Raw genomic sequence first — 19,500 nt, forward strand, 5'->3', positions numbered from 1 at the left:
TTCATTCATTGATTTTACTTTTAAAAATTGATGTTTTCACTGTATTTGTTGCATTGTACTAGGCACTGTAGAAGATTAAAAGTTTAGCAGAGAGTTTCTGTATTCCAGGGATTTAAAATCCAGTTGGGGGATTAAGGAAAGTACATAAAGTTAAATAATACCTTAAGAGTTAAATTATCAAAGATAGTATATGACAATGTGGGGATAATAATTGCTGTGACTTTTCCAGGAAGGAAGAGAGCACTGTAAGCCAGAGTGATTAGAAAAAGCATCATAAATAAAGTATGTGGGCGTCAAGCTAGTCCTTGAAGGTTGAATAGGATGTGAGATTTGATAAAAGGAAATATTATTTCATATGACAGGAACATTTCAAGCAAAGTTGTTAGCTGTGTAAATTTTGTTCCCAGAGAACTTCAATAGATCAGTCTGACTTAACTACAGTTGTGTCAGGCAGTGGGGGAAGGTAGGGATGAAAAAGTTGGATGAGGAAAGATTGTAGAGGTCTTAAGGTGATGCTAAAGAATTTGAACTTTATCCTCTATCCAATGGGGAAATCAGTGATAATTTTTGGGAAGAACATGTTGAAAGCAGAATTGTTGGAAGTTGTGTTTAGTATGCCAAACAATATGAATAAGGAGAGAGGCTAGTGTTGGGAAGAATAGTTAGGAGACTAATATGATAATCCAGGTATAAAGTGATGAAGTCCTAGACTAGAAATTCTCAAATATGATTTGTGGGCCCCTTGAGTCTCCCTGATTCAGGAGTTCTGAGAAGTCAAAATTATTTTCATAGCAATGTCAAGATATTATCTGCTATTTTCATTGTGTTGGCATTTGCACTGATGGTGCTATAAAGTAATGGTGAATATAACTGGTGCCTGAGGGGTAACTGGGTGGCTCAGTTGGTTAAGCGTCTGAGTTCAGCTCAGGTCATGATCTCATGGTTTGTGAGTTCGAGCCCCACGTTGGGCTCTGTGCTTACAGCTTGGATCCTGGAACCTGCTTCGATTCTGTGTCTCCCTCTCTTTCTGCCCCTCCCCAGTTTGTGCTCTGTCTCTGTTTCTCTCTCACTGGTGCCTTAGCCAGAATCAGGGCAGTGGGGCCAAACTGTATTAATGGTCATTTTGTTCTTCACTGTAGTAAAAAACAAAAATGCTAGTTTCTCTTAATGTCTCAAATGAAGCAGTAAAAAATAATGCATTAATTTTACTAAATTTCAACCTTTGAGACATGGTTTTTTTTTTTTTAATTTTTTTTTTCAACGTTTATTTATTTTTGGGACAGAGAGAGACAGAGCATGAACGGGGGAGGGGCAGAGGGAGAGGGAGACACAGAATCGGAAACAGGCTCCAGGCTCTGAGCCATCAGCCCAGAGCCTGACGCGGGGCTCGAACTCCCGGACCGCGAGATCGTGACCTGGCTGAAGTCGGACGCTTAACCGACTGCGCCACCCAGGCGCCCCCTTTGAGACATGTTTTTCATATTCTGTGTGATGAAATAGGAAGTACAAATAAATCCCGTCTGTGTACTAAAGTATAATTGTTGTCCTGAGGAATAGCACTTATGTGATTGAGTTGTGAGCTAAACTAGCTGCTTTCTTCATGGAATACCATTTTTACTTGAATGACTGACGTTTAAACTATGGTTATTCAGATGTGGGTATTTGGCAGATGTTTTCTCAAAAATGAAAAGCCAGCCTGTCATTTCAAAGGAAACAACTTGAAGTATTTGTTCCCACTGATTTGAGCTTTCAAGTGAAAATTATGAGTTGGGAAAATTTGTATCTACCACTGTGAACTTGACAGCTTCCCAATAGTTAAACTTTTCTGATGAGATTGGTAACAATAATAATAAATGTGAATTGTAATGAAATGTGTCAATATTTGGAAGCTTGGTATAACTCAATAAACCAGTCTTTTCCAGATGACTAAGTATGATGTTATAAAATTATACATGGGTAAAAGATCCATTCAAAATGCAAGATATATCAATGAATTTTATTTATTTACATAATACTTTTTCAAAAGACTTTATTTCTTTAATGTTTTTTCAATAGACTTTAATTTTATACACCAATGAATTTTAATAGAACAGTACAAAGAGTTTATTGATAAGGTTTCAGATTCCACATTGCAGCTAACCCTTAAGAGACTACCACTTATCAAGACTAATATACACCATTTTATGAAAAGGCTATTAAAATATTCCTTTCTTTTTCAACTACATGTCTGTGAGGCTGGATTTTCTTCATTTACTTCAGTGAAAACAAACCAGGTTTAGTGCTGAAGCAGAGAATCCAGCTGTATTCTATTAAGTCTGAAACATTAATGTCACTCTAGTCATTTTTTTTTGGAGAATTAGTAGTTTTTCATAAAATAAGTCATTTATGTTAGCATGTAATGGGTTTATTATTTTTTAATGGATTAATAACCATTTTTAAATTTGTCAGTTTTAATTTCTAATATGGTGGGTATCTATAGATATAAACCAGATAAACAAAAGCTCTTTGGGATCCTCTAAGTTTTAAGAACGTAAAGAGTCTTGAGACCAAAAGGTTTGAGAACCACTGTCCTAAACTAAGGAGGTGGCAGTGGGGATGAAAAAGTGAAAGGACAGGTTTTGGTGGAAATTATAAAGGAAGAATTGACAGGATCTGGTACCTAAATTGGATTAAGGAAAGGATCAGGAGATCAAGATCTGAGCCATTTCTCAGCATGGCTCAGAATGATGGTACCTTTGAACATGAAAGGGAAGGAGGTAGTTTTGGAAGGCATATAATATATTTGGATTTAGATGTACAAAGTTTGAGAGCACAAGGCATCCTGTAGAAATTCACTTAATGAACATTTATTAACTGCATACTATGCCAGACATTGAATTTAGAATTGAAAATACAAATAACAGTAAGACATAATAATATATGTGAGGCTTATATGCTAGGCATTTGGTGCTTTATGTACAGTTATTTTATCAACTCTAAGATGCCATCAATTGTAAGAGACATCATTATCTTATGAACCACTACTAAAAAGTGCTGTCATTAAAACTGTCATATGGCATCAATTATAAGATTAGTCCTATTTTCAGAGATTTAAAATGTAAAAAAAAATATTGAATTATGTAAAGTATTTTTTCTAGTCCTGGGGTTCTGAAATATTCCTTTAAAATTCAATATTTTTTTTACATCAATATTCCTTTAAAAAAATATTGAGGGGCATCTGGCTGGCTCAGTCAGTGAAACATGTGACTTGATCTTGGGTCATGAGTTCAAGCCCCATGTTAGACACAGAGCTTACTTTTAAAAAATGTTTATTGAGCACCTACTATTTTCTGTACTTGTGCTGTCCAATATGGTAGCCATTAACCTCATGTGACTAGTGGACACTAGAAAGTTAGCTGGGCCAAACTAAAATGTGTGTAAGTATAAAATATACACCAGATAAAATGTGGTTTTAACCCATTTAAGTCTCTTGACAACCTTAAAAGATATAGGCTTTTATCCTTATTTTATTATTTTCTTTAAAAATTTTTAATGCTTTAATTTTTTAAATTTAATTTATTTTTTTAATTTACATCCAAGTTAGCATATAGTGCGACAATGATTTCAGGAGTCGGTTCCTTAATACTCCTTACCCATTTAGCCCATCCCCCTTCCCACAACCCCTCCAGTAACCCTCTGTTCTCCATATTTAAGAGTCTCTTATGTTTTGTCCCCCTCCCTGTTTTGTTTTGTTTTTTAATTTTTTTAATGTTTATTCATTTTTTGAGAGAGAGAGAGGGACAGAGCGTGAGTGGGGGAGGAGAAGAGAGAGAGGGAATCACAGAATCTGAAGCAGGCTCCAGGCTCTGAGCTGATAGCATAGAGCCTGACGCAGGCCTCGAACTCACAAACTGTGAGATCATGACTGAGCCAAAGTGGATGCTCAACCAACTGAGCCACCCAGGTGCCTCACCCCCTCCCTGTTTTTATATTATTTTTGCTTCCCTTCCCCTATGTTCATCTGTTTTGTATCTTAAAGTCCTCATATGAGTGAAGTCATGATTTTTGTCTTTCTTTGACTGATTTCGCTTAGCATGATACCCTCTAGTTCCATCCACATAGTTGGAAGTAGCAAAATTTCATTCTTTTTGATTGCTGAGTAATACTCCATTGTGTATGTATACATACATATCACATCTTCTTTATCCATTCATCCATCAATGGCTATGGATAGTGCCACTATAAATATAGAGGTGCATGTGCCCCTTCAAAACAGCATACCTGTATCCCTTGGATAAATACCTAGTAGTGTAATTGCTGGGTCGTAGGGTTGTTCTATTTTTAATTTTTGAGGAACTGCCATACTGTTTTCCAGAGTGGCTGCACCAGTTTGCATTCCCACCAGCAGTGCAAAAGTGTTCTTCTTTCTCCACATCCTCGTCACATCTGTTGCCTGAATTGTTAATGTTAGCCATTATGACAGGTGTAAGGTGGTATCTCATTGTGGTTTTGATTTGTATTTGCCTGATGATGAGTGATGCTGAGCATTTTTTTCATGTGTCAGTTGACCATCTGGATGTCTTCTTTGGAGAAGTGTCTATTCATGTCTTTTGCCCATTTCTTCCCTGAATTATTTGTTTTTGGGTGTTGAATTTGATAAGTTCTTTATAGATTTTGAATGCTAACCCTTTATCTGATATCTTGTTTGCATGTATCTTCTCCTATTCTGTCGGTTGCCGTTTAGTTTTGCTAATTGTTTCCTTCCCTGTGCAGAAGCTTTTTATCTTGATGAGGTCCCAATAGTTCATTTTTGCTTTTGTTTCCCTTGCCTCTGGAGATGTGTTGAGTAAGAAGTTGCTGCAGCCAACGTCAAAGAGGTTTTTGCCTGCTTTCTCCTCAAGGATTTTGATGGCTTCCTGTCTTACATTTAGGTCTTTCATCCATTTTGAGTTTATTTTTGTGTATGGTGTAAGAAAGTGGTCCAGGTTCATTTTTCTGCATGTCACTGTTCAGTTTTCCCAGCACCATTTGCTGAAGAGAGTGTCTTTATTCCATTGGATATTCTTTCCTACTTTGTCAAAGATTAGTTGGCCATATGTTTGTGGGTCTATTTCTGGCTTATTTATTCTGTTCCATTGATCTGAGTGTCTGTTTTTGTGCCATTAATTTTTTAATGTTTATTTATTTTTGAGAGAGAGACAGAGCACGAGTGGGGGAGGGGCAGAGAGAGAGGGAGACACAGATTCTGAAGTAGGCTCCAGGCTCTGAGCTGTCACCATAGAGCCCGACATGGGGCTGAAACTCACGAACCACGAGATCATGACCTGAGCCTGAAGTTGGATGCTTAACAGACTGAGCCACCCGGGTGCCCCCATTTTATTTTATTTTTTGAGAGAGAGAGAATGAGAGAGAGACAGAGTGTGAGCAGGGGCGGGCAGAGAGAGAGGGAGACACGGAATCCAAAGTAGGCCCCAGGCTGTGAGCTGTCAGCACAGAGCCTGACGCAGCCTTGAACCCACAAACCGTGAGATCATGACCTGAGCCAAAATTGGACCTTTAACCAACTGAACCACCCAGGCGCCCCTTTGTTTTTCTATTTTAAATTTTTTTTTTCAACGTTTATTTATTTTTGGGACAGAGAGAGACAGAGCATGAACGGGGGAGGGGCAGAGAGAGAGGGAGACACAGAATGGGAAACAGGCTCCAGGCTCTGAGCCATCAGCCCAGAGCCCGACGCGGGGCTCGAACCCACGGACCGTGAGATCGTGACCTGGCTGAAGTCGGACGCTTAACCGACTGCGCCACCCAGGCGCCCCTGTTTTTCTATTTTAGAGATGAGAAGTCTTGAGGCAGAAAGAAGTCAAATAATTACCCAGGGTCACATGACTAGAGCCAGGATTTACGGCAAAATTGTATCATTCCCTTTTTATTTTATTTATTTATTTATTTATTTATTTATTTATTAACGTTTATTTATTTTTGAGACAGAGAGAGACAGAGCATGAACGGGGGAGGGTCAGAGAGAGAGGGCGACACAGAATCTGAAATGGGCTCCAGGCTCTGAGCTGTCAGCACAGAGCCCGATGCGGGGCTCGAACTCACGGACCTCGAGATCATGACCTGAGCCGAAGTCGGACGCTCAACCGGCTGAGCCACCCAGGCGCCCCAGCATTCCCTTTTTAGAGAAGAGACAACTGAGGCATGGAAGAGCTAAATAACTTTGCTGAGGTAAGCTACCTAGTAAGAGACTTAGCCTGGAAGATCTTTAAAGGTAGTAGGGGAAAAGATAAGTACAAGGTGATAAATCCTATGAGAGTATCCACAGGGTTCTGTGGTGGTATAGAGGAAAGGCATCAAAATAAGACTAGGGATCAGAGTTAAAATTATAGGGATTTGTTTTCTGTAGGAAGCAAGATACCTCTCCTGACAATAAGGAAAAAGGATGGGTGTTGATGCTAATACATGTGTGGGTTAGTAAGGGACACAGTTGAGGGAGTTCCTGCCCAGTGGTAATTTTTTTTCAAGTTTTCACTCAAGTAGGAGGCAAAGTTTTCTAACAGTGAGGAGGGGAAGATAAAATGCTATGTTTGAGGAGACAGTATACATTTTGAAATAGCTTCTGATGGAAATGGGAATGGGAGATGATTAGAGACAGAAGTTTTGAAGGCCCAGATGGGGTTAGAGAGCAGGGATATGTGATGTTACTAATATGCAAAGGATAGGTCAGATAAGAATACAAGAGCATGATTGAGCTGATGGACCAGGGAGTCTAGATAGAAAGGGGAAGTAGGTGAAGACAGAAGAGGGCAGACTGGGAACATACACAGCAGGGGTTTGGAATGCTTTGGTGATTGTCAAGACCTGTAGTGGGGTTAAAAGCTGGAATAATAGGAAATTGTTGCATTGGAGTTTAAGGTTCAGGAGTCCATGGTTCAGTGTGATGACAAGATTCAGAGTGACCATGGCGAGAGAGTTGTTGAAGTAGAGTGAGGGAATAAGGTTATTGGAATTGACATTTTCTCTTTCCTTATGGATTTGTTGTTGCTGCCTGTCTATCGATTATGGAGTAAAGTATGTTGAAAATCTCCCACTGTGATGGAAGATTTGTCAGTTTTTCTTTAAAGTTCTGTCAGTTTTTGCTTTATTTATTTTGAATCTGTTATTAGGTGTTTGCCCAATTATAGCTTTCTTATCATTCTGATGAATCAAACCTGTTATCATGGAGTAACTCTTTGGGGTGCCTGGGTGGCTCAGTTGCTTAAGTGTTGTTATCACTGTCATGAGATTGAGCCCATTATGCTCTGCTCTGAGTGCAGAGCCTGCTTGGGATTCTCTCCCTCCCTCTTTCTCTGCCCACCCCCCCAAATAAATAAACATGGAGTAACTCTTTGTTATTGGAAATGCTTTTTGTTTTAGTCTGTTTTGTAGGAGACTGACATTGCTACTCTGGCTTTATTTTGGATGGTAGTTGCTTGGTATATTTCCATCTTTTGGGGTTTTACTTAATCTTTTTTCTTTTTTGTCCTCATGTCTTAGATGCCTCTTTTGAATAGTATGTAACTAGATTTTATTTTTAAATCCTGTTTGATGGTTTTTGTCTTTAATATAGACAATTATTTACCTGTGTAGTGATTATTGATATACTAGGAATAAATTCAAAGATCTTATTTGAAACTTTCTAAATGATTGGCTTTTTTCTGCTTCCCCCCCCCCCCCCCCTTTCTCTGTTATTTTCGATTGATTGTGGTTTTCCCCCTATTCTTGTTTGGAAGTTAGTTATACATTCTGTGTGTGTTCTTTTAGGTGTTATTGTATCTATTTTAACATGCATATTTATTGTAAAAATGTACAACAATGTCACTCTTCCTACTGTTTTTCTTCTGGAAAATATAGTTATTTTTCATAGAATATGTTATTTATGTTAGCATGTAATGGGCATATTATTTTTTTAATGAATTGATAAACATTTCAATTTTTCTCAGTTTTAATTTCTAATATGATTTTTCATAGAGTCTAAAGGTAACCAGTATCTTTACCTTCATCTTAAATGAGGCAAGGTCCTAAGAACGCTTTACCTCTGATCAAAGCCTTTCCAGATTATATGCTATTGTCTTGTTTTAGTTCTATCTCATTCTTCTCCACCCTTCTCCACATGCACATGAAGTTGACATCACTATTATCTTCACAGTTGATGTTTGTTTAGATTTGCCCACTTTTTTACCAATATCTTTGCTTACCATTTGTTTTTGCATCTCAGACCTTCAATCTGAGATCAGTTTCCTTTAGAATATTCTTTCAGTGAGAATCTTTTGATAATAAACTGTTGTTGTCTGAAAATGTCTTAGAGTGCCCTGTTCTAGGGTGACAGTTAAATTCTCTCAGGACATTGAAAATATTATTCCACTGGCTCTTTCTTTCTCTTGTTGTTTAGTCTGTTTAATTGTAATCTATCATTTCTTCTTTTCTCTCTGGGTACTTTTTAAGAACAGCTTTATTGAGACATAATTCACATATCATACAGTCTACCTCCTCAAGGTATACAATTCACTGGTTTTTAGTATGTTCACAGATATTTGCAACCATGAGAATAGTCAATTTTAGGACATTTTCATTACCCCCAAAACCCCATACCCTTTATCTGTCATTCCCCCATCTTTCTATTTAGGGGTTCCTAAACAACTCCTAATTTATTTTCTGACTTTAAATATTTGCCTGTTTTTTTAATTTAATTCCAAGTTAGTTAACATACAGTGTAATCTTGGCTTCAGGAGTAGAGCCCAGTGCTCATCCCAACAAGTGCCCTCCTTAATGCCCATCACCCATTTAGCCCATACCCCCCACCCCAATGTCTCCAGCAACCCTCAGTTTGTTCTCTGTATTTAAGAGTCTCTTATGGTTTGTATCCCTCTCTGTTTTTATCTTATTTTTCCTTCCCTTCCCCTCTGTTATCTGTTGTGTTTCTCAAATTCTACACATGAGTGAAATCATGATACCTTTCTCTGACTGACTTATTTCACTTAACATAATACTCTCTAACTCCATCCATGTTGTTGCAAATGGCAAGATTTCATTCTTTTTCATCGCTGAGTAGATTTGCCTATTTCTAATCTATTTTCTGTCTTCAGAGACTTGCCTATTCTGGACATTTCATATAAATGGAATCATATGTAGTCTTTTATGACTGGCATCTTTTACTTAGCATAATGTTTTCAAGGTTCATCCATGTTGTATCATATATCAATACTTCATTTTTTTAACCTGTTATATTTTTTCCATAACATAAAATTTACCACTTTAACTATTTTTAAGTGTATAGTTCATTGGCATTAATTGCATCACTACTATCTATTTCCAAAATGTTTTCATTGCCCTAACAGAAACTCTACTCGTTACACACTAACTCTCCATTCCTCCTTCCCCCAGCACCTGGTAACCTCTAATCTACTTTCTGTCTCTATGAATTTGCTTATTCTATACACCTTATATAAGTAGAATCATACAATTTTTGTCGTTTTGTGTCTGGCTTCTTTCACTTAGCATAATGTCTTCAAGTTTCATCCAGGTTATAGCATGTATCAGATTTTCATTCACGTTTATGACTGAATAATTTTCCATTGTGTGTATATACCACATTTTGTTTGTTCACAAGTTGACGGACTCTTGGGTTGTTTCTCTTTTGGCTACCATGAATAATGCTGCAGTCACCATTGGCATACAAGTAACTGTTCAAGTCCTTGCTTTCAATTCTGTTGGATATATACCTAGCAGTGGAATTGCTGTGTTGTATGTTAATTCTATGTTTAGAATTTTGAGGAATCACCAAGCTGTTTGGACCATTTACTAGCAGTGTATGAGGGTACCAATTTCATCATGTCCTCACCAACTTAATTTGTCTGACTTTTTGACTTCAGCCATCCTACTGGATGTAAAGTTGTATTTAGTTGTGGTTTTGATTTGTGTTTCTCTAATGATTAGTGATGTTGAACATCTTTTCATGTGCTTATTGGCTATGTATATATCTTTTTTAGAGAAATGTCTATTCAGATCCTTTGCCCATTTTTAAATTGGGTATCTTTTTATTACTGGGTTGTAAGTGTTCTTTGTATATTTTAGGTATAAGTCCCTTATCAGATATGTTTTTTCTGGGAAATACAAGCTGGAACCACTTAAAATTATTCACTTGAGGTTTTCCGGGTCATATCACTAGTGTAAATTCAAACTGTAGACCTATATATGACTGGCTTGTGGTTACATATTCTTTGGAATGGCTTTATTTTCCTTTCACCCATCCCCAAGGCCAGGACAGGCAAGTTTACTTGCCGTCCTCTTCAGCACAGTGGGATTTGTTTTTATTTCATACCTGGGTGCTTAGGATGTGGTTCTTGAGGTTCATAGTTTTCTTTCTTTTTAAAATTTTTTATAATGTTTATTTTTGAGAGAGAATGAATGAGCAGGGAAGGGGCAGGGAGAGAGGGAGACAGAGGATCTGAAGTGGGCTCCATGCTGACAGCAGACAGCCCGATGTGGGGCTCAAACTCATGAACAGCAAGATCATGACCAAAGCTGAAGTCAGATGCTCAACCGATTGAGCCACCCAGGTGCCCTGAGGTTTCTAGTTTTCTAATAGATCCTTTGTATATTCCACACATTGGATGGTTTCTAGTTTTCTAATAGATCCCTTGTATATTCCACACATTGGGTGGGTCCTAAGCTTTATCACCTGCCTACCCGTCTCCTACCTCCCTTTGTAGCTATTAAAGCTGTAAGTTCAAGATTTTTAAGGTTTGGCAGAAATCTTGGGGTGAGAACTTGTTCAATATTCAGTGTTCTCTCTTTCACTTTGTTTTTGGGAGCTGCAGTTCTTTGCTTTCATGCCAGCTCAGAAATGTACTTAAACAGCTGGATACACTGTAAAACAACATTTCTGAGTTGGCAAGAAAGCAGGCAGGGTCAATCAGGGTATCTAATATACAGTAGTTCTATAAATGGTGATCAGGTCATTGGAATTCAGAAGTCAATAAGCTGTAAGGACAAGGTGATTTGTTGATAGAGACATTAAAATCTTCTGACATGCGGTTGGGATTAGGGTTATAGTAGAAGACTGAGTCAGACGTGTAAGTCCTCAGCGAACTTTTGGAAGTCACTAAGAGGTTAGTAGTGAGCAGATAGAGTATAGGTAAGTTGGAGGTACTGAAGTTGGGTGGACTAAGTGTCAAAGGAAGTATTTTTCTATGCAAGAATGAAAGAGAAGTACCTTGAATAACAAGAGTAACTAATGTTCATCCCTTTGTTTGTCCTGTGGTACACAAGAGTGGATGAATGGTAAGTAGTATGTGATCGATTCTCCTTTACCTTTGACATCTCTCTTAACTTCATATGGTTTTTGTTCTTAAACTAATCAAAATACAAAACAAATGAATTCTATGTTTAAGCATACTTTGTTAAGAGTGGGAAATACTAAAGCATGCTTTCCCCTTTCTTGTAATAGCTTAATAGACTGAGTTCTTCCAGGCAGAGACTGAGCATTTTATAACCCAAGTATTTAGTAACACTGTTCATGGCACATAGAATATAAACTTCATAAGAGCCGGCCTTTTTGTCTGTTTTAGTCACTGCTCAATAAATTTTTGTTTCATGAATGAATGAATGAATGAATGAACACAAGATACTCATGTTTGTCAGATCATATACCTGTACTTGAATGGTTTTCATGATGCTGATGAGTTTCTTGATCAGCTTGGCAAGAGGGAGGGGGACCTACTTTTTTTCTTTTTCTTTACCCTTTTTCTGTCTCTTAAAAATATTTATTGAAGTATATATGTAGAGAAAATTGTATCATAATTGATCAGCTCAATTAATTTTCATAAACTGAACACATTTGTGTAAATATCACCCACATCAAGAAATAAGGAACCTAACTTTTAAAAGCATTACTTCAGAAAGTTATTTTCATATAATTTGGTGGGAGCCTGACTCTTTAGTGACTCAGAGGCAGTGCTTACCATTTGCCAGAAAGACAATTGTAAAGTCCTAGATGTATATGACTTTTTCCTTTTTAGATGTGATTGAAAAAGAACGTCAGAGTTCCTATAATGTTGGAGCCCAGAGCAAGTGATTGTGTGACACTCATTCATACCCAGCATGACAAATAGTGTTGCTAATGGTTTATATCCTAGGGATATGAGGTAGTGAGTTTTTTACTCAATGTTACTGTATTTTGTGTAGATTATATCAGACTTGGTCATAATGTATGTCCTTTCCTTAAGAAAAAACCCTGTATCTAAATTCATGCTTCTTACAAGTATGTGCAGAATGTGAACCCATTTCTAAGTAGAGGACAGGCAATATGGAATGTTGTAGGTCAGATTTTAAAGTTTAGATTCATGATTACCAAAATACAAATTTGTTTAAAGAAAGTCTTTGCTTTTGTTGCCTTCTCTAATTCCATTACATCACTTACTTTTTAAAAAAATGTTTATTTTTGAGAGAGAGCATGTGCACACGCAGGGGAGGGGCAGAGCGAGGGAGAGAAAGTCCTAAGCAGGCTCTGCGCTATCAGCATCGAGCCCCATGTGGGGCTCCGTCCCATGAATTGTGGGATCATAACCTGAGCCAAAATCAAGAGTCAGATACCTAACTAACTAAGCCATCCAGGTGCCCCTACTTTTTTCTACAGCAAGTGTTGGCAAATTTTTTCTTAAAGTGCCAACTAGTAAATATTTAGGTTTAAGGGCCATAATGTCTCTGTCACAACTGCTCATTCTGCTGATGTAGTGTGAAAGCAGCTATAGACAATACATAAACGACTGTGGCAATGTTCCAATAAGACTTTATTTATAATGACCAGTGATGGGCTGGATTTGACCCACAGGTTATTGTTTACTCGTCCCTGTGATAGATTATTTACTTGCCCAATAAACAGATGTTCTAAATTGAATGATCTCCAATTTATGGAGGCTTTTTCTTTCATGTTTTATTTTGTGGCTATCATTTTCTTTTCTGAAAGAAAAAAATAACGCCGCCCTCTGGTCCTAAAGATTTTCTCCTAGGGGCACCTGGATGGCTCAGTTAGTTAAGCATCTGACTTCAGCCCAGGTCATGATCTCACAGTTTGTGGGTTTGAGCTCCACATTGGGTTCTGTGCTGATGGCTCAGAGCCTGCAGCCTGCTTCAGATTCTGTGTCTCCCTCTCTCTCTGCCCCTCCCCTGCTCATGCTCTGTCTCTCCTTCAAAAAGAAAGGTTAAAAAAAATAGATATTCTCCTATGTTTTCTTCTAGAACAGGTAGTGGCAAACTTTTCCTGTAAAGAGCCAGGATAGTAAATATTTTAGGCTCTGTGAGCCATAGACCTCTGTCACAACTATTCAGCTCTGCTGTTGTAGCAGGAAAGCAGCTATAGAGAGTTCATAAATGAAATGTGTGTAGCTATGTTTTGCTAAAACTTCATTTACAAAACCACATGAACTGCAGTTTGCTGACCCCTAATCTAGAATAAAACCTCAATAAATGGACACTCAAAATGAAATGTTATAAAGGAACCAGTCATTCAGTAACTTAAGTAACAAATCTATTGAATGTGTGCTCTTTGCCAAACTGAGAGCTAAATGGTTAATTAAATTATGGAGTATCCACTCATTGCCATATTAAGATCATTGAAAATGATTATTTTGAAGACAAAGCAACATGGGAAAATGCTTTTAAGTGGGAAACAAGATAAAAGTTTAAGTTTGTATCTTAAATACGGACTACTGGAAGGAATGCATGAATTTTTGTTAGGTAGAAGGATCTTTTTTTTAATTTTTTAATATTTATTTTTGAGAGAGAGCAAGAGAGAGAGACAGAGCATGAGCATGGGAGGGGCAGAGGGAGTGGAAGACAGAATCTGAAGCAGGCTCCAGGCTCTGAGCTGTCAGCACAGAGACTGATGCTGGGCTCGAGCGTACAAGCCATGAGCTCATGACCTGAGCTGAAGTTGGATGCTTAACTGACTGAGCCACCCAGGTGCCCCTAGAAGATCTTTTTCTCTTTTTAAATTGTCTGCAGTGTTTCTATATTCCAAAAGAAACTTAAAAATAGTGTAATGAGATACCAATTAAAGGTATTGGTTTTTACCACTACTATGTAGTATGAAAAAGGGAAGCTTTAAGAGCTATTGTTCAGCAAAATTCTGCAGCCTTTTTACTTAATCAGGATAAAATTGACATTTGAGGAAGATGCGTTGCCACTCTGTTCAAGATATATTGTCATTTCTTTTTAAAATTTTATATTATAACAGTGCCCTTATGTGTGCCATTTGCTGTATTTACTTACCAGAAAAGAGAATGGTGAGTATTTTTATTCCAGTTTTACTACATTTATTCTGTGGAATTAACATTTCTTTTTTTTTTTAATATGAAATTTACGGTCAAATTTGTTTCCATACAACACCCAGTGCTCCTCCCAACAGGTGCCCTCCTCAATGCCCATCACCCACCCTCCCCTCCCTCCCACTCCCCATCAACCCTCAGTTTATCCTCAGTTTTTAAGAATCTCTTATGGTTTGGCTCTCTCCCTCTCTAACTTTTTTTCCCTTTCCCCTCCCCCATGGTTTTCTGTTAAGTTTTTCAGGATCCACATAAGAGTGAAAACATATGGTATCTGTCTTTCTCTGTATGACTTACTTCACTTAGCATAACACTCTCCAGTTCCATCCACGTTGCCACAAAAGGCCAGATTTCATTCTTTCTCATGGTCAAGTAGTATTCCATCGTATATATAAACCACAACTTCTTTATCCATTCCTTGGTTGATGGACACTTAGGCTCTTTCCATAATTTGGCTATTGTTGAAAGTGCTACCATAAACATTGGGGTACAAGTGTCCCTATTCAACAGCACTCCTGTATCCCTTGGGTAAATTCCTAGCAGTGCTATTGCTGGGTCATAGGGTAGATCTATTTTTAATTTTTTGAGGAATCTCCAAATTGTTTTCCAGAGTAGCTGCACCAGTTTTCATTCCCACCAACAGTGCAAGAGGGTTCCCGTTTTTCCACATCTTCGCCAGCATCTATAGTCTCCTGATTTGTTCATTTTAGCCACTCTGACTGGCGTGAGGTGCTGAGTGTGCTTTTGATTTGTATTTCCCTGATGAAGAGCGACGTTGAGCATCTTTTCATGTGCTTGTTGGTCATCTGGATGTCTTCTTTAGAGAAGTGTCTATTCATGTTTTCTGCCCATTTCTTCAGTGGATTATTTGTTTTTTGGGTGTGGAGTTTGGTGGGCTCTTTATAGATTTTGGATACTAGCCCTTTGTCCGATATGTCATTTGCAAATGTCTTTTCTCATTCCGTTGGTTGCCTTTTAGTTTTGTTGGTTATTTCCTTTGTAGTGCAGAAGCTTTTTATCTTCATGAGGTCCCAATAGTTCATTTTTGCTTTTAATTCCCTTGCCTTGGGGATGTGCCTTTGCTGCTGCTGAGGTCAGAGAGGTTTTTTCCTGCTTTCTCCTCTAGGGTTTTGATGGTTTCCTGTCTCACATTCAGGTCCTTTATCCATTTTGAGTTTATTTTTGTGAGTGGTGCAAGAAACTGGTCTAGTTTCCTCCTTCTGCATGTTGCTGTCCAGTTCTCCCAGCACCATTTGTTAAAGAGACTGTCTTTTTTCCATTGGATATTCTTTGCTGCTTTGTCAAAGTTGGCCATCCTTTTGTGGGTCTAATTCTGGGGTTTCTATTCTATTCCATTGGTCTATGTGTCTGGTTTTGTGCCAATACCATGCTGTCTTGATGATTGCCGCTTTGTAGTAGAGGCTAAAGTCTGGGATTGTGATGCCTCCCACTTTGGTCTTCTTCAAAATTACTTTGGCTATTCGGGGTCTTTTGTGGTTCCACACAAATTTCAGGATTGCTTGTTCTAGCTTCAAGAAGAATGCTGGTGCAAGTTTGATTGGGATTGCATTGATGTGTAGATTGCTTTGGGTGGTATTGACATTTTAACAATATTTATTCTTCCAATCCATGAGCACGGAATGTTTTTCCATTTCTTTATATCTTCTTCAGTTTCCTTCAGTTTCCTTCTTCAGTTTCCTTCATAATCTTTCTATGGTTTTGCATCTTTGGTTAGGTTTATTCCTAGGTATTTTATGCTTCTTGGTGCAGTTGTGAATGGGATCAGTTTCTTTATTTGTCTTTCTGTTGTTTCATTGTTAGTGTATAAGAATGCAACTGATTTCTGTACATTGATTTTGTATCCTGTGACTTTGCTGAATTCATGTATCAGTTCTAGCAGACTTTTGGTGGAGTCTATTGGGTTTTCAACGTATAATATCATGTCATCTGCAAAAAGTGAAAGCTTGACTTCATCTTTGCCAATTTTGATGCCTTTGATTTTCTTTTGTTGCCTGATTGCAACACTATGTTAAACAATAGCAGTGGGAGTGGACATCCCTGTCTTGTTCCTGATCTCAGGGGAAATTTTTCAGTTTTTCCCCATTGAGGACGATATTAGCTGTGGGCTTTTCATAAATGGCTTTTATGATGTTTAAGAATGTTTCTTCTATCCCGACTTTCTCGAGGGTTTTTATTAAGAAACATTGCTGAATTTTGTCAAATGCTTTTTCTGCATCGATTGACAGGATCATATGGTTCTTAACTTTTCTTTTATTAATGTGATGTATCACATTGATTGATTTGCAAATGTTGAACCAGCCCTGCAGCCCAGGAATGAATCCCACTTGATCATGGTGAATAATTCTTTTTATATGCTGTTGAATTCGATTTGCTAGTATCTTATTGAGAATTTTTTCATCCATATTCATCAGGGATATTGGCCTGTAGTTCTCTTTTTTTGCGGGGTCTCTGTCTGGTTTGGGAATCAAAGGAATTCTGGCTTCATAGAATGAGTCTGGAAGTTTTCCGTCCCTTTCTATCTTTTGCAACAGCTTGAGAAGGATAAGTATTATCTCTGCTTTAAATGTCTGGTAGAAGTCCTCTGGGAAGCCACCTAGTCCTGGACTCTTATTTCTTGGGAGATTTTTGATAACTGATTCAATTTCTTCGCTGGTTATGGGTTTGTTCAAGTTTTCTATTTTTTCCTGTTTGAGTTTTGGAAGTGTGTGGGTGCTTAGGAATTTGTCCATTTCTTCCAGGTTGTCCAGTTTGTTGGCATATAATTTTTCATAGTATTCCCTGATAATTGCTTGTCTTTCTGAGGGATTGGTTGTAATAATTCCATTTTCTTTCATGATTTTATCTATTTGGGTCATCTTCCTTTTCTTTTTGAGAAGCCTGACTAGAGGTTTATCAATTTTGCTTATTTTTTCAAAAAAACCAACTCTTGGTTTCATTGATCTGCTCTATAGTTTTTTTAGATTCTGTATTGTTTATTTCTGTTCTGATCTTTATTATTTGTCTTCTGCTGGGTTTGGGGTGTCTTTGCTGTTCTGCTTCTATTTCCTTTAGAAGTTATCTCTCTATTCTTAATGACAGACTTGTTGGACAAAGGATTCTTGGCTGCATATTTTTTCTGTTCATCACATTGAAGATTTTCTGCCATTCCTTTCTGGCCTGCCAAGTTTCAGTAGATAGGTCTGCCACTAGTCTTATGGGTCTCCCTTTGTAAGTTAGGGCCTGTTTGTCCCTAGCTGCTTTCAGAATTTGCTCTTTATCCTTGTATTTTGCCAGTTTCACTATGATATGTCATGCAGAAGATCGATTCAAGTTAAGTCTGAAGGGAGTTCTCTGTGCCTCTTGGATTTCAATACCTTTTTCCTTCCCCAGATGAGGGAAGTTCTCAGCTATGATTTGTTCAAGTACACCTTCAGCCCCTTTCTCTCTCTCTTCCTCTTCTGGAATTCCTATGATACAGATATTGTTCTGTTTGATTGCATCACTTAGTTCTCTAATTATCGCCTCATACTCCTGGATTTTTTTCTCTCTCTTTTTCTCAGCTTCCTCTTTGTCCATAATTTTATCTTCTAATTCACCTATTCTCTCCTCTGCCTCTTCAATCCGTGCTGTGGTCACCTCCATTTTATTTTGCACCTCATTTATAGCATTTTTAGTTCCTCATGACTATTTTTTAGCCCCTTGATCTCTGTAGCAAGATCCTCTATGCTTTATTCAAGCCCAGTGATTAATTTTATGACTATTCTAAATTCTTGTTCCGTTATATTGCTTAAATAGTTTTTGATCAATTCGTTAGCTGTCACTACTTCCTGGAGTTTCTTTTGAGGAGAATTCTTCCGTTTTATCATTTAGGTTAGTCCCTGCAGTATGTCCAAACTGCAGGGCACTTCCCTTGTGCTGTCCAGACTAACTTGTGTTGGTGGGTGGGGCCACAGTCAGACCCGATGTCTGTCCCCAGCCCACCACTGGGGCCACAGTCAGACTGGTGTGTACCTTATGTTCCCCTCTCCCAGGGGCAAGACTCACTGTGGAGTGGTGTGGCCCCTGTGTGGGCTGCTTGCACACTGACAGGCTTGTGGTGCTGCTTCGGTGGCATCTGGCCAAGGGCATATTAGACGGGGTGGATCTGCAAGGTGCTCGGGTGGGAGGGGCAGGCTTAGCTCGCTTTGCTGTCTGTGGTCCCCTTGGGAGGGTCCCTGCAGCACCGGGGGTGGGGGGTGGGGAAACAGGCCTGTGGGAGGGATGGATCCACAGAAGCAAAGCATTGGGTGTTTGTGTGGTGCAAGCAAGTTCAGTGATGAGAACTGGTTCCCTTTGGAATTTCTGCTGGGGGATGGAAGAGGGAAATGACTCTTGCCAGTACCTTTGTTCCCCTGCTGAGCTCTGTCCTCCCAGGGCTCAACAACTCTCCCTCCTGGTGTCCTCTCACCCTCCCACCCTCCGAGAGCAGAGCTGTTGACTTTTAATATTCTAGATGTTAAGTCCCGCTGGCTGTCAGAACTCATGGAGTCTGCCCCCTCTACTTTTGCAAGCCAGACTTCGGTGGCTCTGCCTTGCCGGGTGGGCTGCCCCTCTACTGCCCCGGCTTCCTCCCGCCAGTCCTTGTAGCACGCACTGCCTCTTCACCCTTCCTACCTTCTTCTGTGGGCCTCTTGTCTATGCTTGGCTCTGGAGAGTTCGTTCTGCTAGTCTTGCAGTGGTTTTCTGGGTTATTTAAGCGGATGTTGGTGGAATCTGAGCAATCAGCAGGAGGTTATCACAGTGTCCTTCTACTCCACCATCGTCCTCTCTGTTCGACAGAGTATCTGGAATTAACATTTCTATTGGCCTTTATAAAGTTAACTGGTAGCATTAGTTCAATGACAAGATTTTGTGGGAATTATTTTTTGTGCTTTTATCTAAGAGTGTCTGCTTAATGGTTTAATTGAACAGAGTGTTTATATTTTTGATGTGTTGTACGAAGATGTTTTATGAGCCATGTGGTTTGTTTTTATTATGAACCTCATGCATTGTACTTTTCTTTATCTTTTCTAGTCAAACCATTTCGTGTGAGAAAACTGCTTGGTCTTCAGGCCAAAATGGTGAGTACCAAAAAGACCTAAAATTGGCCAGTGTGTCGTGCTAGGTACTGAGTTGAGCT

General features: G+C 38.7%; 1 protein-coding gene across 5 annotated transcripts in view; it reads left to right on the forward strand.

The window, feature by feature from the left end:
- The window catches only part of CENPI (centromere protein I), a 78,452-nt gene that overhangs the window by 8,841 nt on the left and 50,111 nt on the right, over window positions 1-19,500 (forward strand). For all 5 annotated transcript variants that reach the window (XM_047844708.1, XM_047844707.1, XM_047844709.1 and 2 more), the window contains exons 6-7: window positions 14,255-14,303; window positions 19,395-19,441. In XM_047844708.1, the coding sequence (XP_047700664.1) occupies window positions 14,255-14,303; window positions 19,395-19,441 (96 nt within the window). The remainder of the gene's footprint in view (window positions 1-14,254; window positions 14,304-19,394; window positions 19,442-19,500) is intronic.

This window comes from Prionailurus viverrinus, chromosome X, assembly GCF_022837055.1.
Source record: "Prionailurus viverrinus isolate Anna chromosome X, UM_Priviv_1.0, whole genome shotgun sequence".
NCBI lineage: Eukaryota > Metazoa > Chordata > Mammalia > Carnivora > Felidae > Prionailurus > Prionailurus viverrinus.